Below are 27,722 nucleotides of genomic sequence, written 5' to 3'. Positions count from 1 at the left end.
CCAGCCAGTTATGCACCCACCTTATAGTAGCCCCATCTAAATTGTATTTGCCTAGTTTGTCGATAAGAATATCATGCGAGACCGTATCAAATGCCTTACTAAAGTCTAGGTATACCACATCCACAGCTTCTCCCTTATCCACAAGACTCGTTATCCTATCGAAGAAAGCTATCAGATTGGTTTGACATGATTTGTTCTTTACAAATCCATGCTGGCTGTTCCCTATCACCTTACCACCTTCCAAGTGTTTGCAGATGATTTCCTTAATTACTTGCTCCATTATCTTCCCTGGCACAGAAGTTAAACTAACTGGTCTGTAGTTTCCTGGGTTGTTTTTATTTCCCTTTTTATAGATGGGCACTATATTTGCCCTTTTCCAGTCTTCTGGAATCTCTCCCGTCTCCCATGATTTTCCAAAGATAATAGCTAGAGGCTCAGATACCTCCTCTATTAGCTCCTTGAGTATATAAATAAATAAAAATCGGAATTCAAACCATTTTATCACTAAAACAATAAAAGAAATCTTGCCTAAACCCTGTAAAAATTTTATTATAACAGACATCAAATCTATCCCTTGTTGAAATTTAAGTACTAAAACTTTTATTTTAAAAAAAATTACTTTACATTGCTGAAATTTTATTTATGACAAACTGATGAGAGTGCAGTAACTAGCAGGAAAACACAGTTATTTTTGCCTTCCCAATCCCACCCACCACAAAAGTACATTTTACCTGCTCCTTCTATTAAGGCAGCGGGTCCTACAGCAGTCACAGGATCCCAGTCCTGACAGCCCAGCCTACTCCAATGGCTCTCCCTTGGTTGACATAAACTACACAAACTCAGTGGAAATAGGTTGGGAATGAAAAGTATTTTATGGTCACAGAGTTCTGGGTCTTTGCACTACAAGGTCTTGATTTATGTTACATCCTCCCTTTTTCTTATCAATGTTACTAGTAGATGAATTGGAGGGAAGGTACTTTGGTTTGGGTATGGGCATTTGTCACGTGGGATAGCTGGGCTGCTGCTTCTGTGCAGAAGTCTTGTATGGTGTCTGTATCTGAAGAGTCTAATTTAGGCGGTCCAAAAAGTCACTGCTCCTGTGGAAAACTTGTTCTGACAGCTTGCTTATTTGCACTGCAACATCTATAGGCTCAGGAACTACAAGGCTCAGCCAGTCTGCTTTTATGTTGGATCTCTTATGTAACTTGCCTGATGAAAGCCATATCTGCCCAGGAAAGGATCTCTCTTGTCTTCAAGCTTGAGCTCATTTTGACTTACCAATTTACGTAGGCTGCTCTGTCAGGGTGAAGTCAGCTTGGCCAAGGATTGCTCCTTCTGCAAGAGGACTCTGATGGCTCTCACTTCCAATAGGTTGATGATCAATGGAATGAGAAATTCTAGACCATGTTCCCTGGGTCACGCTCAGCAGCCTCACAGTGGTTTTCATGAGCATCTTGAGATCCAGACAGATCCACTATTACATACATGGCCTCTGGCTGCCCTTGAGGGCAACTACCTTCATAAATTGGTATTTTTACATTCTTATGCATATCCTCTTTACACTTGTTCCAGGAAAGTAGCAGTAGGAACCTGTGTAATTTCTCCAGTGGGATAACTCCTATACAAGAGGCTAGAAGGCCCAGGAGTTGCAGGTGGTAAAGCAAGACTACATTTAAGCAAATCCAACATCTGATGACATTTCATTCTATCCTTTACCCACACCTCTTCCTCCAATCACCAAAGCCTCCATGAGTTTAGGCTTCTAAACATTTCTGTAACTTGCTGTTCTGCCCATCAGGAAACATTAAGCTTCATCTCTCCACAGCTCACCTTTTTGGATAAAAGTTGATTTGCACTGGTTGAAATGAGAGCCCAGTGTTTAAACTTTCAAATCCTGTTACTATTCAAAAACATGAAAGTCTCAAACTAGAACACAAAACACGTCTTTTCTGGAGGGGGCAGGGAATAAATGAGTTTTTTGTAACCCTGATGGCAAATGAGTAGACTGCCTTCTGGGACATATTTATTGCACTGAGAATTCAGTTTTGGAGGACTGATTATGGGAATGACGACTGCTCTATCCCTAAAGGAATTCTGGGGTAGACTAGATGGAATAATTTGCTCTGAGTTTCTTTACTGTATTCTTCACTCCATGACTCATAGTATGTAGCAAACCTCTCAGATTTATTAACACTGTCAAAATTAAAATACAAAATTATCCATCTTCATAAATTTAGCTGCTTTTATTTGAACCAGGTGTATTAGGTAGAATCTCTCACTGTGAGAAGAATGAGACAAACAGTACGCTCTTGTTGTGCTGTTCTTGAGATGTGCAATATACACAATATAGAAAGGACAAGGTAAGATAGAGGCTTTGGGAAATTTAGTGTGAAGGTGTATCTTACTTTAATTAGGTATTTCCTTTTGTCACAATGTCAGCCATTTTATAATGTAGAAGTTTTTCTTTCCAATCCTAAGTAGTGACACTCCATTCTTGAGGATATGTTGCCCAATAACAAGAACAGTTTCAGGATTAGTTACTTGAATGTAGTTTATAGAGACTCCACCATCTGTAATCTTCCGGTACCTTGAAACAAAAGAAGTAATTGCAAGATGAAACTGATTGATTGTTGCTAACTCTCAAACGTTCAGTTTAGAAAAAAGTTACTGTATTAATTTTGGTGTGGGAGACTGGACAACTTGGGCAGTTCATACTGGAATATGAAGCCAGTTGCCTCTAGGTCACTTATTCAAGTTTCATTTCAGGTCAACACTAACTGGTATCAGTCATGTTCCTAAAGGACACACCAATCCCCCCCTCTGGCAATATGATGCCTTTGTTGAGAGGTGAGGTAAAGGAGGAAACTGACTCTACTGCGGTCTTTATATACATATACAACTATATGTATAAAATGATGGGGTCTAAATTAGCTATTACCACTCAGAAAAGATCTCTGAATAGTGGATAGTTCTCTGAAACATCCGGTCAATGTGCAGCAGCAGTCAAAAAAGTTAATAGGATGTTGGGAATCATTAGGAATGGATAGATAGCAAGACAAAGTATCATATTGCCTCTATATAAATCTATGATATGCCCACATCTTGAATACTGCATGCAGACCTGGGGGCCTCATCTCAAAAAGATATTTTGAAATTGAAAAAGGTACAGAAAAGGGCAATAAAAATTATTAGGGGGTATGGAATGGCTTCCATATGAGGGGAGATTAATAAGACTGGGACTTTTCAGCTTGGAAAAGATGACTATGGGGGAATATAAATCATGACAGGTATGGAAAAACTAAATAGGGAAGTGCTATTTACTCCTCATAACACAAGAACTAGGGATCAAATGAAATTAATAGGCAGCATGTTTAAAACAAACAAATGGAAGTATTTCTTCATACAACACACAGTCAACCTTTGGAACACCTTGCCAGAAGATGTTGGGAAGGCCAAGACTATATCAGGGTTCAAAAAAGAACTAGATAAATTCATGGAGGATAGGTCCATCAATGGCTATTAGCCAGGACGGGCAGTGATGGTGTCCCTCTGTTTGTCTAGCCTTTGTTTGTCAGAAGCTGGGAATGGGCAACAAGAGATGGGTCACTTGATGACTACCTGTTCTGTTTATTCCCTCTGAAGCACCTGGCATTGGTCACTGTTGGAAAACAGGATACTGGGCTAGATGGACCATTGGTTCAACCCAGTATGGCCGTTCTTATGTACCCTTCATTATTCATGGCTCTTAACTTGGTGCATTGCACCAGCAATAAATTCACTTCTCAATATTTTGCTCTAGCTAATCAATACTCTTGATGGCTCTTTTTTACTTTTTAGTGCATTTGGAATTCATGTGTCATTCCTTTAGAACGTTATGTTCTGGTGCACCGTAAAAGCATACCAGACTTAGTTACTTAATGAAATTTAGCAGATAGCAACATTCTACAACTTGGATCAATAGTGTGTGAAGATATTTTAGCAACACAGTTCAGACCTATCGAATTACTTCACCTTAACTTATAAATCAAGCATAGGTGTAGAAGTTGTTCAACACACTAGATTTTCTCCCACCTCAGTTTATAGTATTGGTAGGCAGATCATCAACGCCTCACTAATTGATTTATCAGATGGATGACTACTAGTTGTTTTGATATAACTGAGGACTGAACAAAGCAGACCTTCTGTTTGAAGTGAATTTCTGGAAGTGTACAACTGTAGCTCATATAACAAAGAGGTATTAAAGAATACAAATGGAACATACCCACTAGGTCCATCTGGAATGGCATTTGCTTTGTGACACAGGTCAAGTACACTCATTCCAGGTTCAAGCATCAATTCAGCAAATGGAGCTTCTCTGAAGAGTTCCTGTAATTCTTGATCAGACATAGCCTCCAGTGCCTCCACACTGCTGTAATACAGTGCTTTTGTACATCTAAAAAAAAAAAAAATTATATGGTTAACCAAATAGGGTTCTCCTGTTTTCTTATGATTTTCTCCCCAAACTCATCTTTTTACCATAGTAGCCTACCTTCCTGCATAAAAAATAATAATAAAAAAAAAAGACTAAAACTGAAACCCATCAAACCTTGTCATTGCCACTCAAGGATAACAGTGTCTGCAGAATTACATGACAGATACCTTTCTCCATTTTGTTGCCCTCCCTTCCCCCACTCAACTGTTCATGAATAAGGCTATGATTTAATCACGGGTATTTTTAGTAAAAGTCAGACAGGTCACAGGCAAGAAACAAAAAAGTCACGGCCCATACCCTAAATACCACAATTGAATCTTGGGGAGGACGGGGAAGTGTGGGAGAGAGAGAGTCTGGAGGGCCCGTGGCACCAGCTGGCGGGGGAGCGCCCTGGGGGGCCAGCTGCTGCTCCGGCTGCCTGGGGCCAGCTGCTGGGAGCCACTGAGCTGTGGCGGCTCCCGCCGCTCCCGGGGCCAGCCACATCAGCCGCTGTTTGGGCGGTCCCTGGGTCCAGCTGCCTGGAGATACCAGAGCAGTGGCCAATGTGGCTGGCCCCAGGCCGCTCCAGCAGTGGCTGGTGCAGCTGGCTGCAGAGCCGCTCTAGCAGTGGCCAGTGTGGCTGACCCCGGGGCCAGCTGCTCAGGTGGCCATGGGGTCAGCCGCACTGGCCGCTGCAGAAGTCACAGGGTTGCAGGAAGTCACGGAATCCGTGACTTCTGTGACCTCCGTGATAGACACAGAGCCCTATTCGTGAACTAGCCACGTAGTAGCTCCCCTCCCTCTGGTCATGAAGAGCACTCCTCCTAAATAAGCCTGAAATTGGACAGATTAATTAGTCAAATTTTACCTTTTAGCAGATTCCAGACCTTCTTTTCCATGAACAAGCTTAGTTACTTCTGCAGCAAGTCGTTTTTGAGGTCCCCGCTTTTCAGGTTCTTTAGCATGCATTTCCATCATGTGCTCAATCTCCGGAAGAGGAAGGAAAGTGAAGAGTTTCAGGTACCTAAGGGCAGGGAGGGAATTATTTGATCTCTACACTGGTCTGTATATTAGACTTCCTTTCTCTCTGCCATGCAAACTTAATTCCCTGTGTTAAAATGATGCAACTTTAAAATATCCAGATTTTAGATATTGTTTTTCAAACCTTTATTTCTGTTTGCAAAGTTAGGACTAACCATATGTTTTGTAGATTATTTCCTCAACTGCATACTCATATACTTTCATGCCACTTAAAACTCAACGGGCCACTTTTCTGATACTAACTCGTGATGCGTCTACCAGTATGTGTGAATAAATGAAGTGCTAATGTCATATACATTTATTAATCTGATGTATGTTATTTAACCAATAAAGACTCATTTTCAAAAGAATAACTGGCATGATGATAGTGGAAATTCATCTTACTGCATGATCTCATACTGTATCTATCTGTATAAAACATAGGCACATTTTCAGTGCTGCTGTTATATAGTTTTCTGGAGCAAATTTTGTGAAAAGTGAGGTTTAAGAAGAACTACTTGCCTTTCAACAGTGCTATCTGGCTGTCTAACAAAAAACTGATACAGCTCAAATGGAGAGGTCTTATCTCTGTTTAGCCAAACTGCATTACCAGCAGATTTTCCCAATTTATCTCCAGTGGTACTGGTAATAAGAGGCACGGTGATTCCAAACACATCATCTCCCGTCACTCTGTGGGGAAAGAATCATAATGCATTAAGATCACATTGCTTGGTAAGCTTAAATGTAACTTGTACTTGGAACTACTGGTTCTTCTGAGCTGCTTCTAAGCCTTTCACAAAGTAATTAGATGATACTAAAATACATTTTTAAAAAAATGTGTCTTGTGAACTCATTGCCACTAAATGTTTGAGGCAACAATATTGGTGGGATACAAAATAAGCTACAATTGTATATGTAATAATGCGACTATACACTTAGGTTTTTAAAAAATTAGAAGTGATATATAAACCTCAAGTTTCAGGGTATAAGACAACTAGCAGCTAATAAGAGGTTAGGAAGAAACTTCCTCTGTTGGCAGGTTATTCCATAACAGGGTTTTTGGCAGGTTCTTCTGAAGCATCTGGTTCAGAATACTGCATTAAGATGCACCGAATGTCAATTTTGATGTATAATGGTCTTGTAGATGTTATTCTATGTTCAACATAACTTGCACAATAACTTTGAATGTTGTCTAGCTTTTTGAGAAGTGCTTAATTTCCATGTCAACTACCAAGACAGGCTAGACCAAGCACTCTGTTTGCATTTCACTTATTAGTACAGCAGCAACACCCCACCACCATTGGTATCTGCAGTTGTTCCTTAAAAGCATTTTTCAGCAGCCTTTTCTCCTCTACTTCCACTTATCTATTGCAGTGGATGCTGCTATAAATCTCACGAACAGTCTTATACCTTGGAAACAGTCAGAAATGTTTAGAGGCATCTTCTTTTAACAGGCTAGTTGTTGCCATGATGCAGATTGCAATTACTGAACGTAAGTGCCTCCTGGTCTTTTATTATGGATTGTAACTTAAAAAAAAAAAAAAAAAGTCTGAGCAAGCATTTCAATGCTGCTCCCTCAAAGTCGCTATACCTCAGGCAACCTGACAATGGAGGATTGTACTGTCACCTAGGCACCCAAGAGCTGTGTCTACTTATATATTAGAGATATTAAAAAACAGGGCTTTGGAGCGGAGCCCGGAGCTGGAGTGCGGAGCAGCTCCAGAGCAATGGAGCTGAAGGTTTTTGCCTGGAGCTGGAGCCGAGCCGAAGCACAGCTCCAAAGCCCTGTTAAAAAAAAAAAAAAAGATTTTTCATTTGGTGGAAAACTTGTTGAAATTTTGGAAAATATTGACCACTTTAGCGTTACAATTTTATCAAGTTTCATATCTGATACACCCTGATCTACCCCGATATAACATGACCGGATATAACGCAGTAAAGCAGTGCTCCGGGGGGGAAGGGGCTGCGCACTCCGGCAGATCAAAGCAAGTTCGATATAACGTGGTTTCACCTATAAGTGAAACCACGGTAAGATTTTTTGGCTCCTGAGGACAGCGTTATATCGGGGTAGAGGTGTATTTTATTTAAAGCCCCAGATGCTGGAGACAAATGAGCGTGAGACTCTCGGCTTTCATTTAAAAAATAATAAAAATTTCTAGCCCTCCTGGTTACAAGGAAAAGCTTGAAAGCGTGACCCGTGTGTTCCTAAAGGCTGAAAAATCAGAAGACAAATAATACCCGCTGTCTTTTTTTTTTTTTTAATTTAAGCCAATATTAACTATTTGAGGCCTGACTCATTATTTTTGAATACTTGAACTTGACCATCCTGAGTTCCTTGCATTACTTGAGAAACAATAAAGGAAAAAGTTTGACTCCTTCAGTGTTTTAATATCACCCTCATCACTGGCACACTTGTGGATTAGCATGTGTGAAGCAACAGGCTTGAACTTGGCATAGCCACCTCCTTGCTTTTAAGAGGACAGGTCCCAACCTGCTAGGTGCCTCAGGCCACTCAGCACAAGATGACACCTACCAGGCTAGGACCCATCATCTCTCAGGGGCTTCCAGTGCCCAGCCCTATGAGAGGAAGCAGTCAGCCATGCTTCTGCAGCCCCTGGCAATTTGGGATATGTGGTCTCTCTGAGGCTGCCCATCTCTGAGAGATGAAGTGGGAGGCCATGGTGATGCAGCTTGTGCTGGCATCTATCAAGGGCTGCCCAGCCCAATGAGATAAAGTGATTGGACATACTAGTGTAGCCCATGATGGCACCTGGCAGGCTGGGCTACCGTCTCTCAGGCAGCCATCCCTATGAGAGATGAAGCTGGTGGCTATGGTGGTGCAGCTCTTGCTGGCACCTCAGGGGTTGCTAAGCCTGATGAAATGAAGCATCTCTCAGGGGCTGCCCATCCCTATGAGAGATTAAGCCAGAGCCCACTGGTGCAGCCCGGTTGCCCCCTTGTCCTGCTGCCCGTACTTGGTGACAAGCTCATATCCGGACATGATGTTGCCAATCTGGTCGGCTCCCCCGAGCTGGATGCGACAGCCGTGGTGTCGGTGCAGGTGCAGGAAGTCGTAGGCCTGCAGGGCCGGGTAGAGGAACTCAGCCAGGCTCATGCCCTCGGCGCTGCGGAGCCGAGCCTGGCAGCTCTGCCTGCTGAGCAGGGTGCCCATGCGCAGGCGCCCCCCGACCCCGCACAGGAAGCCCACCACCGGCTCGCGCCCCAGCCACCACGTGTTGTCCTGCAGCATCACCTCGCCCAACCGCGCGCCGCTCGCCGCGGGCCAGAACACCAGGCGGTGGTTGTCGAAGAGCCTCCGCAGCCCCTCGCGCAGGCCCAGCGCGTGCTCCCGCGCGAGCTCCTCCGACAGCGGCTCGCGCTCCTTGGTGCGGCCGCTCGGGTCGCCCAGGCGGGCGGTGGCCCCGCCTACCAGGGCGATGACGTTGTGCCCCGCGCGCTGAAAGTGCAGCAGGCCCATGACGGTTAGCAGGTGGCCGACGTGCAGCGAGTCGGCCGTAGCGTCGAAGCCGCAGTAAACGGTCTGCGGGGGCTGGCCCGGCTCCAGCAGGGCGGGCAGCCCTTCCTCCGCGCCCTGCGCCGGGAACACCTCCTGGAACAGGCCCCGCTCGCACTGCGCCGCCAGCAGCCCCTTGGCGCCCGGAGCCCGCTGCGGCTGGTGATGGATCCGCCGGGAGAGGCCCCCGCAAAGACCCGCGACACGGCGGCACCCGACTCGCATCACCATGGGCGCCGCCATCTTGGCTGGGAAGGGCGGCGCGAGGGACGCTGGGCTAAGAGGCTGAGTAGGGGTGGGCTCCTCCCGGATTGTCGCGGGAACGGGCACAGCCGAGGGGCCGGGCTCCTTAGGCCCCGCCCCTTCTGCCCTGTGGGGAGCCTGGCCTCTGCGTAAGAGAAGCGTACAGTAGCCCCCTCCTCCCCCTCCCCGTATTCAGCGGCCCGCGGTTCCCCGCCCCGCCCCCCACTGAAACCAGGGTTCTGGGCGGGGAAAGTGGCGCGCGCACGCTGCCCTCGAGCAAGAAAAAAATTCCGTTGTCAAAGAATGAGTCCGTGCGCCAGCTAGGGTCTGCAAAGCCTCCTGACGGGATCAACTCAACCCCAGTGGCCATCAGGCCCGCATAAAGGGCTCCTCTTTTCAGGACTAGCTCCCTGGGCAATGTCATTCCTCAAGCCCCAGTTGTTGTTAGTTACATACGTTAAAATTACTGTCGTTTTAAACACTTACCTTCCCCCCCCCCCGCATGTGCTTCTTGTTCTTAACATTTGGGTTCAATGACACCACAATCTGATTTGGCTGCCGTTATTGGGGAACAAGTTCTGGCTGAACCTTCCCAAGATGAGACTCTCTACTCCGGATAGAAGAAGAGAAACGAGAGTTTTTTTTCCACTGGACCATATGTAACCAAAATGGCATGGTTCTGGTTCAGCAAAGCACATAAGCATGTGCTTAGTTTAACGTTTGTGAGTGACTTCATTGAAGTGATTAAAATTAAGTACTTAGCTAAATTGATGCCTAGAAAAGGGCAGACGGGTTGCAGACTCTGTCTCTATAGGTACCTTGGGTGGCAGGTGAAATTCTTTACCAACATAAAACGATACATTTGAGGTACTGGGGCATGATGACCTGTTGTTAAAGAGTTATATTTGTGACTATCAGTTGAAAAGGAAATATGGAAAGACTCTGTGTTGTAATATAAAATATAACAGTGCTAAAAATGTTGCAATTTTATGTACCAAATGATTTTTGTTATACAGCAAAATAATAAAGCAAAAGCAATTAAATGTAATTTGTGGCATTGGGATGCCTCGTGAATTCTTTCCAATATGTCATCGTAAAAGACTGTGGAACTGCAATACAATTTCCACAGGAAATCAAACCTTCAGCTTTAGGGAGTTCATTTTTTGTCACCCCTATTCCTGAATTAATTTTAAATGTAATAGGATTTCACTAACAGTCCAAACCTATTTGGCGTGCCATCTTTGGATACACAATCCCATGAAATAGGCTTCAGTTATCCCTGCTTCGGTTATCTTCCCGATTCCTTTGCTTTTTTTTAAGACATGCTCCAAATACCCCTTTCTTTACATTCCCTGCACATTTCCACTGGTTCCACTCCATTTCATCTGTCATGTGTTCTCTCTTTCTACACCTACCACATTTCTGCCCAGGAACTCGAGTATTTTAGTAATGGTTCTTCCCTTTTTTCCATGGGAATTTTTTCTTTGCTTCTTGCACCATGCTGTCACCCGCCACTTTCTTGCTAGGTGACTCGCACTTATTCCACTCCGGTATCTGTAATTTTTACACCACTTGTCAGCTCAGACATTAACGATAACATGTAGTGAAAGTTCCTTTTTAAAATTCAAACTTTTAATTGGTCTCTTAGATATTCTTTCTTATGGATACCACAGTCACAATGCTCTATTTGTATATATAAGGTCCTTAAAACAGGCTTCCATGCCTTCTCTGAGCCTTGGCACCTCTTTGGTAAAAGCAATTCCATTCATATATTACATATGTGGAATGGAATGCTTATCAGACTTTTAAAGAATGTAATTATTCTTAATCTCTTTTCTGAGTGAAGGCAAATGATTTATAATTTTTTTTGTCTGCACTACCAGTTACATGAATTAATGAACTGAACTGCACTGTGCTATGCTCTATGTTAAGCTTTATGGCAGGTCTGAATCAGGTAACATACTCCATCCCCTCAAGTCATTCTGTGGGCTTATCAAACTGAACATTTTATTGAAGGCTGAACTTGGTATTGACTTTTCTTTTTCCTTATGCTGGTTAGGGCTTGTTAACATTTTTCAAAAGTTTGAAATTTCAATAAACATTTTTTCACAAACAAATTTGAATTGGTTTTTCAAAATATTTCCCCAGTTTTTTGCCTAGTTCTATTGCTGGTTCAAAATAAGGCAACTTATGATAACACGTTTTCACAATGAAAAAGAATAACACAATGAGTCACTGTGTTCTAACACTGAACAAGGAAGTTAATTAGAATAGGAAAAACAGTATTATTCCTAAAGCTACCTTGTCTCTGCTTCAGTGTAGAACTTCTTTTTTCACTCTTCCTCTTGGCAACTTCCTGCTACAGTTTTAAAGAACTAATGTACCTATCCTTATGATGAAGATAGTGCAGACCTTTTAGGAATAATACCACACACTTGCTCCTGGTGCAAGTTGGTGTTTTCCTTAGGCAATGCTCTTCAGATATAATTTTAATGGATAATACATTTTTTGTCAGAGAGGATTTCTCAGTAGTCAGATGGGGACTGAAGTTCAGAGGCAGTCAAGAAAAACATCCCAATTATCTCTTCAATTTGATGGTGGGATTTTAACGGGGGCCCCTGCCAGCCTTAAAAGCCCTCTCCAGCAGGGGTGGCAGGTTTGTATAATTTTTGGTGGTGCCCAGAATGGGTCCAAGTACCGCCCTGCCCCCCACCTGCCTAAGGCTCTGGGAGGGAGTTTGGGTGCTGGGTGTGGGCTCTGGGAGGGGGTTTGGGTGCTGGGTGCGGGCTCTGGGGTGGGGCAGGGGGTTGGGGTGCAGGAGGGATGTGGGCTCTGAGGGAGTTTGAGTGCAGGAGGGGGTTTGGGGTGCAGGCTTTGGGAGAGAGTTTGGGTGCGGGCTCTGGAAAGGAGTGGGTGCTGGGTGTGGGCTGTGCGCTGGGACAGAAGGTTGGGGTACAGGAGAGGGTGCGGGAGGGGGGTTGGGGTTCTGGGTGCAGGAGGGGGTTTGGGTGCAGGCTCTGGGCTGGCAAGGAGGGTTGGGTTGCGGGAGGGTGTGCAGGGCATGGGGGTAGGCCCGGGATGAGGAGTTTGGGGTGTAGCAGGCAGGCTGCCCTGGGGCTGGGGGCCAGTGAGGAGGACTCCCCCCAGCCCTCTCCCCACCAGCAGCAGCTAGCTCCAGGGCAGGGGGGCCCCCTCTGGCCCCCTGGCACGACACTCACCCAGGCCCCCCCAGGCTGCTGCTCAGGAGGTCCAGCCAGGAGTCGCCTGCTGGGGGGTAGAGGGGGTGGAGGCTGCCATGCGCCTCCTCCCCACCTTCCTCTGCAGGCACAGCAGCCGCCGCCTCAGCCTGCCCCCTGCGCCGCTTCGTTGTAGCCGTCTGTGGCAGCGGCCGGCATGGCAGCGCAGCGAGGAGCTTCAGAGGGCAGCCGCCCACTGCCCAGGGCAGGCAGGGATGCCCAGGGGAGGCGGGCGGGGACGGCAGGCAGGGCCGGGGGAGAGACCTGGCCCCGAACATTGGTGGAGCCGGGTCCCCCAGGCCCTGAATTTGCTGGAGCCTGGGCACCACGGGCCCGTACAATTCGCTGCCCCTGCTTTCCAATACATCACTCCATAATCAGAAGCCAGGAGCTATTCACTTGCAAATTAACATTAAAAGGGGGGGACATATTTTTTTTGCTAGAGATGGGCAAAGTACAAAATAAAGCGCCCTCTGGTTCATCATTTCAAAGGGCATTTTTGGAGCTGATCTTCATACCCTGCACTAGTCTGGTCAATTTCCATTATTTCAGAGAATTAATCTTGTTTAATAAACACTGTGTATTTTAAATAGTACACACAGCAATATGAAACAGGATTGAGCTATTACAACATCAACAGGAAATAGCTTGTGATCACGACAGACAAATGAACTGAAAGTAGCTTTTTAGTTTCACTTCTGCTCTTTAAAAGCCTTTTAAATCTCTGTGAAGCAAATGCTCTTGGTAACAGAGAAACAGGTAAGAAAAGCATACATTTACTCTGTGATATTAAATGGCTTTTTATTTAGGTGTTTAGAATACACGAAGTACAGTTTCTTTCAGTCACCAATAGTAAACAATTCCTTAAAAGAAAAGTAGAAATTGGACTTAATAACACAGAAGAAAATGGAGAGGACACACCAAAATGATGGTGCAATATTTACTGAATGTGACTCTAGTACTCTGTGAGAAGTTGAAATATTAATGTTATTGTTCTCCTGCAAATAACTAGATAGTATGTTTGAATTAATCTAATTACAAAGAAGGGCTCAATTCTCTTATTTTTATGAAGGTTTACTTTGCTGGCAAACAGTATGAGGCTGTGATATTACATATCAAAATTTCCTATTCATGTACCTTTCATTCATATGGAGGAAAAGGGTTTATTATACGGTTTTAAAATACATTTGTAAGCACAATTAAATTATATTTTTTCATATATATATGATTTTGATTCTGGATGTAATGATATAACCTTTCTTTACCACAGTGATATCAGATGAAAGAAAGAGGAAGGAAAGAAGAAATTCTTAAATATTTTCCAAAGGAAGAGACTCTTTACAATCAGACATGGAACGGGGTTTGTATTTCTTTTGTCTTACATTTTGAGGTGACTAATAGAAGAAACTGGTACCCAGTTTAAAATATTTACACGTTTGACAATTGGGCTCTTTCTGGTAGATCTGATGTGCAGATCCCAGCTGCTTATGGACATGCAGGAAATTTGTGGCAGCCCAGGTCTATTATTATTTATTTATTGCTTGTTTGTATTGTGGTAGCACCTAGGGGCTCCAATCATAGATCAGGATCACAACAACTTCTTCTTTCTGCCCACTTGTGGATGGTGGCTATAGAGAAAATAATAGTAGGGATGTACAGCATCATGGGAAGGGACCCACAGGTCACAGGCCTACATGGTTCTTAGAAGAAGACTGGTGCCTTACTATTTATAAAGCAATGTATACAATATGGGGTCTTACAATAGGTAAAATATGGTAAACAAAAGATAGTCCACCAGGCCTGAGAACTATGCAGTTAACGAACAAAGTGGTAGGTACCATTGATAAGTTTGATGAAAGATGTGGAATATTTGTAAGAATCAATTTCCAGTGTAATTTAAAGGAAAAAGTGGGTGGAATAGAAAATAATTTTCAACCACTTGCTCCAGTGTGAACAACATTAAATCACTAATAATTATTTTTCTAAAATTCTTTATTATATCTGGCGTGTGTACCTCAGTACTCAGAATTGCACTTACTTAAGGCCCAATCCAACATCTGTTGAAGTCATCTGAAAGACTTCAACAGTGTTGTGACTGGGCCTCAGCAGAGGCAAGGCTGCACATCTTGGACCTGATTCCCTACTCCATTACTACTGGTCTTATCCAGTGTAACTACATTCTGGTTTATAAAGTTAAATGGGTAAAACTGATGCAGTGGAGTGAGTATCAATCTTGTGCAGAACAGAGCATTCTATGTCTAGCAAATTGTCCCACATGATGGATTATTGATGTTTTGGTAAATATAAGAAATTCCATAGAAAAATTGTTACAAATAATATAAAGGTTGTAATGTGAAGTACTCAGAATTCAGCAAATACCAAAGCTGAGGTTGTCACGACCGTAACTCTTTCCTTATGTGTATATGATGTATGATACAGTCTTAACATATGCAATGATATCCTGGGGCAGATCCTTGAAGGCAGTGGAGTTATGCCAATTAACATCAGTTGAGGATCTGGCCCGTTATTTTTTCTGTAAGACCCCTGTCTCATCCAGTGTGTAGGCTGGTTGGTGAGTAGTGAAGAAAGCTGGGGGCTTTGTTTTTGCTGTGTGTTTGTTTTTTGCATACATCTGTGTAAAACCAAAAAAACTCCAAAACAAAACAAAAAAGCTGGAAGGGTCTGCAAGTCCCGCTCCCTGTGCTGACGCAGGACCAAATAAACCTAGACCATCCGTGAAAGGAGTTTGTCCAACTTGTTCTTAAAAACCTCCAATGGTGGATTACACAACCTTCCTTAGAAAATGTCAGGCTACCCGGAGTGGCTCATCAACATGGGTGCCAACCTCAGGGCAGACTGTCAAGAAGCAGGGCTACAATCCTCAAATTGGTTGTATGTTCTATACTTAGATTTCACAAACCAAGTAACAAGTGTGAACTCCACAAGCACTATAATAGCACTAACATGGTTAGATTAGATCAGTGGTTCTCAACCAAGGATACGTGTACCCCTGGGATACGCAGAGGTATTCCAGAGGGCACATCAATTCGTCTAGATATTTGCCTAGTTTTACAATAGGCTACATAAAAAGGGCTAGCGAAGTCAGCACAAAGTAAAATTTCATACAGACAATGATTTGTTTATACTGCTCTATATACTATACATTGAAATGTAAGTACAATATTTATATTCCAATTAATTTTATAATTATATGGTAAAAATAAGAAAGTAAGCAATTTTTCAGTAATAGTGAGCTGTGACACCTTTGTATTTTTATGTTTGATTTTGTAAGGCAAGTAGTTTTTAAGTGAGGTGAAACTTGGGGTACGCAAGACAAAGCAAACTCCTGAAAGGGGTACAGTAGTTTGGAAAGGTTGAGAGCCACTGGACTAGATGACCCTTGTGGTCCCTTATAACTCTATGATTCTATGATAACATGGAGTCACAGACAGTCCCCTTGAGCACTCTGGTCTATCTCTCCACCCAGGCAAGCCTGCCTTTGTGATAGATGGTCCAATACACCAGAAAGCACAACAAAATTCAGGTTACTCTCAGTTCCAAAGGACCAGTCACTTACCCCAGGTCAGTTACACCTAGATTTCTCACCAAAGGCAAGGCTTGTAGCTAATCCTGTAATAAACTAACTAAAGATTTATTAACTACAAAAAGAAATAAGATAGTTATCTACAACAGCGGTTCTCAAACTTTAGCAACCTGAGGACCCCCATTTTGATTTAAAAATTTTTGGGGATCCCCAAGCCCTCACCCCGCTCAGCCCTTGCCCTGCCCCCTTCTCTGAGGCCCCGCCCCATGCTCACTTCATACCCCCTCCCTCCGTCGCTGGCTCTCCCCACTCTCATTCACTTTCATCAGGCTGAGGCAGGCTGGAGGTTGGGGTGCAGGAGGAGGTGAGGGCTCTGGGAGGGAGCTTGGGTGCAGTGGGGGTACAAGGTGCGGGCTCTGGGAGGGAGTTTGGGTATAGGAGGGTGTTAGCATGCCTTCGTGGATCACAACTAAGAATACCAAATTCAGGACAAACTGTTGAGAAATAGGGCAGATACATCCCAAAAGTGGTGGTTATTCTCCCATAAGCTATACCAAACCAGCAACACAAGTAAACTTCTGTTTCACCACACTGGCTAACAAGAAGTCAGAAAAGCAGTTTCCTTAGGCATTCCAGTCCTGGATTCAATACCCAGACACTAGACTTAAAGATGAGTGGTTCTTTAAAACCAGTTTCATCAAACGAAGTGTTCTTCTGATCCCAAAGGACCAGTCACACACCCAGGTCAATATATCACTCAGATATTACCCAATAATCATGTTGTTGCCAATCCTTTAGTATCTAAAATCTAAAGGTTTATTTATAAAAAGAAAGAAAGAAAGGTGAGAGTTAAAATTGGTTAAAGGAATCAAATACATACAGCAATTGCAAAGTCCCTTGATTCAGGCTTGTAGCAGTGATGGAATAAACTGTGGGCTTGTTAAGTCTCTGGTTGCTTCCAAATCATTGGAAGGGCCTCAGTCTCTTGGTTAGAATGCTCCCATTAATATAAGTTCATAGTCCAGAGGTTTGAGCAGGAAAGAGGCAAAAATGAGAAGTTTCCAGCACCTTTTATAGCTTCTGCCATGTGGAGGGAAATCCATTGTTTCAAACAAAGCCCTCAGGACAGCTAGTGGAAAATTACAGGTAAAAGATGGAATTTGGAGTCACGTGTGCAAGTCACATGTCCATGCATGATTTCACTTAGTCATAGCAGGAAATTCTATTAAGAGTAAATAGACGTCTTCCATTGTGAGCTAGGTGTTCCTTTAATGGGCCACTTAACTTGAATAATCCCTTCAAGATGTGCAGGGTAAATACCTTGTGGGCGTTGCCACAGGAGCAAATATATTTGAAATCCAGGTAGAGAGCCAATACTCATAACTTTAAATACAAAAATGATACATGCATACAAATAGCATAATCATATTCAGCAAATCATAACCTTTTCATAGACACCTTGCTTGACAACCTTTGTACAATATTTGTTGCAATTATATAACAGTGGTAGCAACAATGATCTACATGGTCATATTTTAATCAGATATCATCATAGAGGGAATGTGGGAGGGAGGGAGTTTGGGTGCAGGAGGGAGTGAGGGGTGCAGGAGGGAGTGAGGGGTGCAGGCTCTGGGAGGGAGTTTGGGTGTGGGAGGGAGTGCAGGGTGTGGGTTCTGGGAGGGAGTTTGGGTGTGGGAGGGAGTGCAGGGTGTGGGTTCTGGGAGGGAGTTTGGGTATGGGAGGGGGTGCAGGGTCTGGGGTCTGGGAGGGAGTTTGGGTATGGGAATGGGTGCAGGGTGCAGACTCTGGATAGGCAGCGCTTACCTCGAGCGGCCCCGAAAGCAACCTGCACATCCGTCTGGCAGCGGTTCCTAAGCGGGGGGCCAGGGGGTCTCCGCATGCTGACCCTGCCCGCAGGCTCTGCCCCCGCAGCTTCCATTGGCCGTAGTTCCCGGCCAATGGGAGCTGCGGAGTCAGTGTTTGGGGTGGGGGCAGTGCGCGGAGACCCCCTCCTCCTCCTCCACCCCAGGGACATGCTGGCTGCTTCCGGGAGCAGTGCAGGGCCAGGACAGGTAGGAAGCCTGCCTTAGCCCCGCTGCGCCACCGGACTTTTAGCATGCAGGAGGCGCTGGGAGGGAGGGGGAGGAGTTGAGGGAGGAAGAGGAAGGAGTTGATCATCAGGGCCTGCGGACCGCCTGTACCCTCCGGGACCTCCCAGGGGTCCGTGGACCCCAGTTTGAGAAACGCTGGTCTACAAGGTTAAAGCAGGTAAATATACATACACAAATGAGTTACTGTCTTAGGTTTCAAAAGATAATAGTAGCTGCTGTAATGCACAAGCTCAATATGTCCTTTAGGACTAACCCAAGCTAAGCAGCTGGGGGAATCCCTTGTTTATTAGAATTATTGCCCTCTCCAAATTCCAAGCAGCATAGTCATAACAATTTCTCCTTAACAGGGATTTTAATTCCCTTCCCCCAGCATTCAAGCTGTGATGGGAGGAGGGTTTGTGCATGTATCCACTTCATGGGTGTGGGGGAAGCAATCAACAAAGTCATTTATCCACTGGTGTTCCACAGTGGTTTGTCTGGTGTCGATAGGCCTTGTTTTGTTGGGGAGGAAATGATACCTCTTATGGTAAACTAGTATTTCACACTTGGTAATTCTTCTCTCCTGACCGGGGGGGGGGGGGGGGGGGGAGAGGCGGGGAAGGGGGGTTCAGTTTCATAGCAAACACTTTCGTAGTACAAAGCAAACACTTTGATATTACCTTATAACAAGGGATACACATACTACAAGTGAGATGAATGCACGCAGCAACTCACAAGCATTCCACTAAACACATTCTTATAAACTTAACATCTGTTGTAACAATGCTAACACACAGGTGAGCCAGAATGGTTTCCAGCTATGCATTTGTCAGTGTTCAGTGATGTCTAGGGGCCTTGGCAAGAGCTGGCACCTGGTCTGCCAGCGTCACAGAAGCCTGTTCCAGAGCTTAACTGTCCTTATAGTTAGAAGGTGCCCAAGGGTTAAATCTTAGCCATTTACTTCAGTGGTGCCAAGTTTTCACCCAAAGTGGGTTTTTTACATGATAGATGCTCAGTAAATTACCTGCATTACAACAGTTGACTGTTTTTAACAACATGGATTGGGGCTCTTTTTGAATATGTCTATTGAATATGTCTTTTTCTTTCTTTGAAACTATGTAGGTTACAAGATTGCCACACGTTTAGGAAATAAAAAAGACTTGTGTATGTTTCTAGCCCTTCATATGGAGAATTCGCCAATGTGTGTTAGCCCATCTGAAAAGGTATGTAATGAGATGTCACTGTGAAGAGATGTTTCTTTCCAATAAAAGGGGATGAACCCTTAAAATCACTGATAATATCAATTAATAGGTACCAACAGTAATCAATACTGTTTAGTTTTCAGTCAGTAAGCAGATGAATAGTTACATAAAGAGCTCAGTTCCCTGATTAGATAACAGCTGAGATGTGATCATTCACAGCCACTATATCATATCAATATACCATAATTCTTAACGTACCTGATGGTAGGTAGTATGACGGTGGGAGATTTCTGGAAAAAGGCTAGTGTATACAAGTCTTCTGTTTTAGTTTTCCTATCTGTTAATTGGGGATAGTAATGCTTACTTGCCTACTTCCCAGGGGGGCTTTGGAGATTAATTCATACTGTATAGAGATTTTAAAATGTAAAACATTTTATGTGTTAAATATTATTGTTGTTATTGATCACTTTCCATCCTTCCTATGCATAATGGGCCAGATTAACTAGTATGCTACTGTTCTTTAAGATAATTGAATAACATGTGAAACCCCCTAGGGTAGATTATTCCAGTTACTGCCTCCACAGAGAAGACTAGAATTTTACCTTTAAGAGTGAATTTGTTTGAGCTTAATTTATACGCTAACTTCATAAGAAAGCTTTGTCAGATAATATTATCTATTATTTGAATCCAAAGCCACCCAGAAGGATTAGGTCCTTATTGTGCTGGGCACTGTATAAACATATCATTATACATGGACGTAGTTTCTCATCCAAAAAGCTTGCAATCTAATCAGTAGCACTGATGTCTCTCTGCCTTACTGTATCCATCACAGCTAATGTAATGCTGACAAAAGATCCTGACGGAAATGATTTAGACCCCTCACAAAGTCATGCTTCCTTTTTCTTGCTCATAAATTTCACTTGAGGGTGTTTAAGAAAACTATGGGTTGATCTTGCTTGCTTGAAGTCACTTGGAGTTTCACCAGTGACTTCAAAGGGAGACTGATTGGGTCCATTCAGAAACAGCATACGCATATAAAGATAGTGAATTAATAAGAATAATGAACAAGTAAATATTCATAGGACTGATAAAGCAGAAAGACAAATTAAGAGCCAAAGGTTATTAGGACGAAGAATCAATGTACTTAAAATCAATGTAGCCAAATCTGTAATACATTGAAGCTGCGTTTTAAAACATAGGTGTTTGTAAAATAAAATTTGCAGACAAATAGTAAGTCACATTGTTTTCTTTCAGTTCAATAAAACTGGGATTGTTGTGTGTGAGTCAGACAAAATACACAAAGTGGTAGCAATGAGCTGCTCCAGAGAAAACTTACATGCTGTGCAACATGTCATGCTGAACGTTCCCTGTTCTTTGAGTAACTGCACTGTGTATTTGTCCAGGAAACCCTGCTCCACCTGTACTACATTTCTCATTCAAGGTAAATAATAAACTGACCAACCCATTGAAGTCAGTGGGAGCTTTTCATGAGTAAGGAGGTCAGAAATAAGCCCATACTGAATATCCGGTTTGAAAAAATCATGTTATCATATGGAGCTCAGTCCTGCAAATCCTGACTCTCACAAGTAGTCCTTTATTCATGTAAGTAGTCCCTTTGAAATCAGTGAAACTACTTGCCTGGGAAGGATTTGCAGGCTAGGGTCATAAATTGTAGTTCTCATGTCATGTAATGTGAGCTTGTGTCAGGATCCACTTACGAAGCAGGTCCAAAAATATATAACTCAGTTTTCGGCTCCCCTGTTCTCAAGGACCACATGCTGCAGCTCAAGTTGGTGGTGCAAAGCTTGCTTTTATGCCCTCCGACTGCTGGGCTGGCTGGGCACCAGGCCAGCCCCTAGCAAAAGTTAGAGCAGCTGGGTGTAGGGCTAACCATGGTCCTTTTCTGAACCATGCTCTCTTTACTGGCCTCAGGCATGAGGGGTGTGATAGTAGCTGTTACAGTGATTCTACAGCATCCAGGGAGCCCTCTGTACTGGGGTGGGGATATTTTCTGTGGACAGTTACATTTTTGACACTAGAATGCACCAACGGTGTTGCACACACTGGCTGCACTGCAACAGAGAATTAGGCCAACCATTGTTATCAAGAAATGTAGGCATTAATGATCCTGTCTGGTTGAATTGTATTGTAAATCAGTCTAAATTTTCATCTTTAGGATCAGTTTCTTCAGTCTATTACTGGCCAATGTCTCCAGAACTAAAAGGGGAAGATTCAGCAGTTGAGGAAGATCTCAAGCAAGTTGACCAAATGTTTCTCAGAAGTAATATAAGTAGCAGTGTTTTTCTGCCAATCGCAGACTCTGACACTGTATTTAAGATTTCATCTAGAATCAAAATATACAAGTGCACAGAATGCAGTTCCCATTATGCTGAGGCTGTCCCTAAAGACATGGAAAAAAATAGTTCATTGCTTAATATGCAAGGCCATATAAGGATATGTGCAGAGCAGATGAAGAATTCATTGTGTTGCCTTGATTGTTTACTGCATTGTCCCCATGGAAAATTTGAAAAAAAAGAAAAGATTGATGTGGAAAAAATGCACACACATGCATTGCAGCTTTGTTATCTTTTAGCAGCAAGATCTGGTAAGTATACTGAAAATAGAAAAAATAGCAAACAAATATGAAAACCAGGTATATTTTCCTAATAAATTTAGCTAGAGCTAAGCCAAATATTTCATAACTCATGTTGATAACAAAGGAATTGGTATGCTTTCCTCACTCAGGATCTAAATAAATATTTTTTTCATTTAAATAAGTAGATATGTTTATTGAAATCATATCCAGTACTACATTTGAATCAAAATAGATTTAAACTCAAATCAGTGCAAGTGAAATTGCAACAAGTTATTTTGAATCACACTATCATATTTCAAACCCAAAAAGCTTTGTTTAAAAACAATGAAGTTTACTAAGTGACAACCATGTCCTTATCTAATATCATTTATAAAACCTAAGCAATTAAAAGCAAGGAAATGATAAGTAAATCTTACAATGTCCACCTAATAAACATAAACAAAAGTTTTGTATCAAGAACAAAGAAGTGCATATTTCATCACATAATTCTGACTCCCTGGATTGGTGTATGTGTGAATGTTTATATTTAGATATATTTTATTTTCATGATTTTGGCCTCTGAATATTTTCTTGTGATAATGTCAAATGAAAACGATCAGTTAATATATTTATCAACTGACACATTTTTTAGTAAAGTACTTATAATTGCTCGTTCTTCTTTTGCATTTGTAGTTTACCAGGAAAAGTGTATAAAATTGTCTGTTTATGGTAAAACTATGTATGTAAGTGGCCTTGCATTTGGAGTTCATCACCATACCCAATTAATGTGTACATAAAACGTTTTATGTTCCATTTTCAGGGTTTTGTATTGTGTTTATATTTTGAGATTACTAATCAAGGAAAAACTTTACATTGGATTGTTGTGTTGTGATGAAATATGCTTTTCTTTGTATCTGATTATAATAATGCCTTTCCATAATAACAGTGTATATGTTGCTATCTAGATAACGTATTAATATAGTGTATCTCTGTAGGGGTTTAGACAGATCAATCTACTTATACATTCTGTTTCAATATTCTAAAGCATGACACCTTAAACCACAATATAATATTTAAAGTCTAACCACTAAAGTGATATAAAATGCTCTTTTTCTTATAAAAGATGATCCAGATCGAGGTGTGGGTTGCATATTATACAGTCAGAATGGATATTTTGTAAGTATGGCAAATGCTTCATGCACTTTCTTTAATGTTCACTCTCTCCAGTGCATTAGCTAATAAGTACACTAGTACTGGTACTTCCAGCTTTTGCCACTGTTACCTGCCTGGTCATTGCTCCATTAATGTATCTACCTTACAACTAGATAATGCCTTCAGTATTTAGCCCTTAGTAAAATGTGTAAGGTATAATACCCCATAGGAGCACAGGGCTTTTTGGCTGCACTCTCAACCACTTCTGTAACACAACGATAATGCATACCCTATCATTGGGCCTTGGAGACGAGATTTTAATCTAATCTTAGTTACACTAGACTTCATTTTACATCAAGGTAACTGAATCAGAATCTGGCCTTGTACCTTTCTCACCTCTTTGAAAACTTAAAAATACTTATTAAAACACCTAAAGTTTTTAGAACATCACGTACAGTTCATTTAAAGAAACACACCTTCTTTTTGTGTAATTGCAGCTAACAATTCCTGGCACCTCCCTCCTCTGATATTCTGGATTTCACTTCCAGCCTCCTTTCCCTCAGAAGGCTAGCTCCTAATCACTTAACTATAAACACAGTAACAATAATGATAACATTTTATCATTGAAATCCAGACAAGTGATTCACCATGGCCCAGCAAAGAAGCTGGCCATAACTATATTATTAAGATAGGGAGGGAAAGATATTATGATGGTGGAGGAATTTTGAGGTCACTGGATACAGGAAAAAAGTATGCGTAGTAGCTAGTGGTTTTGAATGGGATAGTGAGGGTGAGAAGGTTATCTGCTGGTGCAGTTGAGATATTTTAGTCTGGTAAATTGGAAAAATTGCCTCAAAACTTTGGGAAGCAGTACATTAAAATATACAAAATAATGTATATTACTTTCATTATAGGGCTCTCAGACTGATGTATATATGTAAGAAATAATTGGTCTTGATAGTAGGCAGTGACTGAGTATGTGAGTAGAAAAATCCCTGAAAAGTAAAAGTGATGTAACTATTGTATATTACAAACTTTTCTCAAACATGGACATTGTGTGTGTGTCTAAAAAAGGGAAATGTCATGTATTGTATTTATCTTTATTTAAACTACAGTGATATGTGTCTTATTTTTCTTAGTCATTCTTGTTATCTTACAGCTCTGTTAGGTTCTACTAATTATTTTTCTTAGTTTGGGGCAGGTTATAATGGATACCCCATTGGTGCAATATTTGCAAACCTGCCTTGTGCAGGTAGAAACGTCAAAAAAGAGTCAGGAACAGCAAAAGGACCAGTCCTTATCCATGCTGAAGCAAATGCTCTACTTTTCAGGTTATTATTATTATTATTATTTATTTGTTTAGAAGTAATTCTGTGGTTTTACATAAATTCCTTATGATACTATATATCAATGCAGTTGTAATATCCATGTGATTAATTGTGGAGCCATGATATAAATTGCATTCAGCATGCACCTTTGACCACCTCACCTGGTGTCTGCCCAGTAATTTATCTCCCGCTAGGACTACTAATATTCTACACCTCTGAGCACAGTAATATGCTATCAAAATTTTAACAAAGGCTTTTTCACAAAATTTTCACCATAAAACCTCACTGTTCCACTCTTCAGGAATAGTTACCCAACATGCCTACCTCCTCCCCACAACATGAAGCTCCAAGCACCTTTTGAAAGATTTACCTGACAGCATCAGCTGATCCTTAGGACAGCAACAATAGTGGGAGGTGGGTTGCCTTGAGGATGCTGGTGGCAATGGTAGTGGCTGGTGAGTTATTTACATCTGTATGTGTGGGGAGCTGATGAGTGCAGCACTGCTACTATCTACTTTGTTGATAGCAGAGATTGGCCATTTTGGGATGAAAATGCTCTGCTTCCATTGCCTAGCAACAAGCAAATGGCACTGTTCCTTGTGCAGGCACTTAACTGTGGTACTGGAGAAGAAGGAGAGAAGATGCTTTGGCTGGCATTGCCACTGCCTTAGCAATAGGCAAGCAGCTGTGTTTGGAGCAGATTAAGACTAGCTGAGGTTCAGATACACTAGAATTACAGAACTTTCCTGCCCTTCAAAACAGACACTTCTTTGAGTACTTTCCCTATAGGTGTTCCACTTCAGGTGTGCATGTGCCACTCCTGCCCTTGATAGGAGATTTTCCATTAGCAGTGTCCGTTCAGCCCATGTGTACACTCTATACAACCTCATGCCATGCTTCAAAGGTATATAGGGTTGCGCGGGTGAACCACCCTCAGTTCCTTCTCTACCACCTTGGCCTGAGAAGGAGCTCTAGCGTGTCTGCCTCATGTGTGTCTCAGTGTGTTTTGTAGTTGTTATTTAGTTACGTTAGTGTTTCAAACGCTTCCTCTCTCATCAGGAGGCTATCAAGATCAGCGACAGCCACTGTACGGGTATCTGTTGCTTAGGAGATTCTAACACCATAGACATAGAATCGTAGGACTGGAAGGGACCTCAAGAGGTCATCTAGTCCCGTCCCCTGCACTCATTGCAGGACTAAGTATTATCTAGACCATCCCTGACACCTGTTTGTCTAACCTGCTTTTAAAAATCTCCCATGATGGAGATTCCACAACCTTCCTAGGCAATTTATTCCAGTCCTTAACCACCCTGATAGTTAGGAAGTTTTTCCTCATGTCCAACCTAAACTGCTCTTGCTGCAATTTAAGCCCATTTCTTCTTGTCCTATCCTCAGAGGTTAAGGAGAACAATTTTTCTCCCTCCTCCTTGTAACAGCCTTTTTAATGTACTTGTAAACTGTTATCCTGTCCCCTCTCAGTCTTCTTTTCTCCAGACTAAACAAACCCAATTTTTTCAATCTTCCTTCGTAGGTCATGTTTTCTAGACATTTAATCATTTTTGTTGCTCTTCTCTGGACTTTCTCCAATTTGTCCACATCTTTTCTGAAATTTGGCGCCCAGAACTGACATCTCCCAAAAGTGTAACTTTTGCCTGGTTCTAAAATCTAGAGCTCGGAAGAATCAGGAGATCAAACTGAAGCTGCTGCTGATGGAGCACTCCCTTTGACCTGCTTCCAAGTCAGGTCAGGAGACTCCCTCCCCATACATTTATCTCCAGACAGATCCAGTGCTCCTTCGACTTTGGCTAAGGTCTTGTCTAAGAAGGGGAGGAGCTCAGAGGACTCAAGGAAGGGTCTGAACAAGAGGCACTCAGTCTCTCACCACAAGGAGCAGCTCTCAAGAAGTCCCAATCTCCTGCTAGGTTTACAGTGTCGGAGGCTTCAGCCTCTCGACTCGGTCCCATGGAGGCTAAAGACTTATTCCGGTACCAGATTGTGGAGCACTTTGGAGAAACGTGGCACTGGCAGGACCCCGCTACAATCTGCCTCCAGATTGGGACCATCTATTTCAGACTTACCAACAGTGCCTTTCCACATTGGTACTGACAACATCGAAGCACATACCTTCAGCCTTGACACCTGTGGGCTCCAAACCAATGATACTGCCCTAGTCAACTGTGTGCTAACCCACTCAGTACTACAGGAATGCCATTACTCCAGGGACTTGCAAGTGTTTGATGAGTTGGAGTCCCCATTGCTTATGGATACCAAACAACTCTTGGTACTGAGCCCCCAATCTCTGGATTACTGGTGCTTCCTGGTACTGCAGGATTCTGCACCCTTTTCTACTGCCCCCCCCTTTGGAGGACAATGAGGAGGATGAACGAGACGTTCAATCATTCGCCTTCTTATCAGTGTGGGGTTCCACTTCACATCACTAAAGGAACCCATGCTTTGACATTAGAGATGGTGGGCTCAGTCTTGGGTATCACCCGCTCTCTGGTATCGGCCTCCGCAATGGCCATACTGGGATCCTTGGGCAGCATATTAGCTGCAATTTGCCAGATCTCCAGCTCCACTGCACCAGGAAACTAGGGTCACATAGTCTTCGGCATCAAATCCCCAGCGTAAGGAGACCTTTGAGGAACAGGAAGTTAGGGCAGACTGAGAGGTTCCTTAAGCCTCTATTTTGTATGCATCTCCGGATGAGGCAGTAATGCCTGCACACCATCGATAGCCAATGATTTTTGTCAGTTCCAAGACCTTGTGACGAGGGTGGCAGACACCCTCCAGACATCTCTTGAGGAGGCTAAAGACTCACATTACAAGCTCCTGGACATTTTGCAGTCGGCAACACCCACTTGGGTTGTGCTACCCATCAATGAAGCTCTCCTGCATCCAGCAAAGACTGTGTAGCAAACTTCCGCCACCAAATCATCAACTTATAAATGGGTGGATAAGAAATATTATCTTCCCCCCAGGGACTCAGAATTTTAATTTTCCTATCCCAACCCTCTTTCCTGATGGTGGATGCTGTAAGTGAGCAGAGTAGACAGCATTATTCCAGATCTACTCCTCATGACAAGGGCCATAAAAGGTTAAACCTTTTTGGACAGAAGGCGTAATGATCCGCAACCCTCCAATTTTGGATCACAAGTTATCAGGCGATCATAGCCAAGTATGACTACACGAATTACAAGTTCACATCCTTTATTGAACATCTTCCACAGGAGCATAGAGAACATTTCCAGGCCATCATTAAGGAGTGTCAGTTATTACTCAGAACCTCTCTCCAACCATCCTTGGATGCCACAGACACTGCCGCTAGATCCATCTCCACAGGAGTTGTCATGCACAGGGCATCATGG

The 27,722-nt window shown here is 42.9% G+C and overlaps 2 protein-coding genes across 2 annotated transcripts; one reads left to right on the top strand and one right to left on the bottom strand.

Annotated features, from left to right (window-relative positions):
* Nucleotides 1–2,224: 2,224 nt before the first annotated feature.
* YARS2 (tyrosyl-tRNA synthetase 2) lies at nucleotides 2,225–9,227 on the bottom strand. Its single transcript, XM_065414146.1, has 5 exons — nucleotides 8,446–9,227; nucleotides 5,993–6,160; nucleotides 5,319–5,474; nucleotides 4,262–4,432; nucleotides 2,225–2,587 (listed from the first exon to the last, which is right to left on the bottom strand). Exons 1-5 carry the CDS (start codon nucleotides 9,225–9,227, stop codon nucleotides 2,428–2,430), a joined length of 1,437 nt encoding a protein of 478 aa, XP_065270218.1. The 3' UTR covers nucleotides 2,225–2,427.
* A 3,924-nt stretch (nucleotides 9,228–13,151) lies between these two features.
* On the top strand, nucleotides 13,152–26,081 carry LOC135880901 (cytidine and dCMP deaminase domain-containing protein 1-like). Its single transcript, XM_065407327.1, has 8 exons — nucleotides 13,152–13,222; nucleotides 13,734–13,823; nucleotides 19,220–19,320; nucleotides 20,554–20,740; nucleotides 21,476–21,904; nucleotides 22,998–23,050; nucleotides 24,218–24,357; nucleotides 26,024–26,081. The coding sequence occupies exons 2-8, from the start codon at nucleotides 13,814–13,816 to the stop codon at nucleotides 26,079–26,081; spliced, it is 978 nt and encodes a 325-aa protein (XP_065263399.1). The 5' UTR covers nucleotides 13,152–13,222; nucleotides 13,734–13,813.
* The last annotated feature ends 1,641 nt before the right edge of the window (nucleotides 26,082–27,722 follow it).

Source organism: Emys orbicularis, chromosome 1 (assembly GCF_028017835.1).
Source record: "Emys orbicularis isolate rEmyOrb1 chromosome 1, rEmyOrb1.hap1, whole genome shotgun sequence".
NCBI lineage: Eukaryota > Metazoa > Chordata > Testudines > Emydidae > Emys > Emys orbicularis.
Note: the sequence above shows the minus strand (reverse complement) of the source record. Positions and strands in the feature narration are given on the sequence as shown.

Coding starts and splice junctions, on each gene's coding strand:
- YARS2 (XM_065414146.1), bottom strand. CDS start 9,227: ATGGCGGCGCCCATGGTGATGCGAGTCGGGTGCCGCCGTGTCGCGGGT. Junction 5,475..5,992: donor CCAGATAGCACTGTTGAAAG/GCAAGTAGTTCT, acceptor CCCTGCCCTTAG/GTACCTGAAACTCTTCACTT. Junction 2,588..4,261: donor ATTCCAGATGGACCTAGTGG/GTATGTTCCATT, acceptor TTTTGTTTCAAG/GTACCGGAAGATTACAGATG.
- LOC135880901 (XM_065407327.1), top strand. Junction 20,741..21,475: donor TACTACATTTCTCATTCAAG/GTAAATAATAAA, acceptor TTTCATCTTTAG/GATCAGTTTCTTCAGTCTAT. Junction 23,051..24,217: donor ACAGTCAGAATGGATATTTT/GTAAGTATGGCA, acceptor TATTTTTCTTAG/TTTGGGGCAGGTTATAATGG.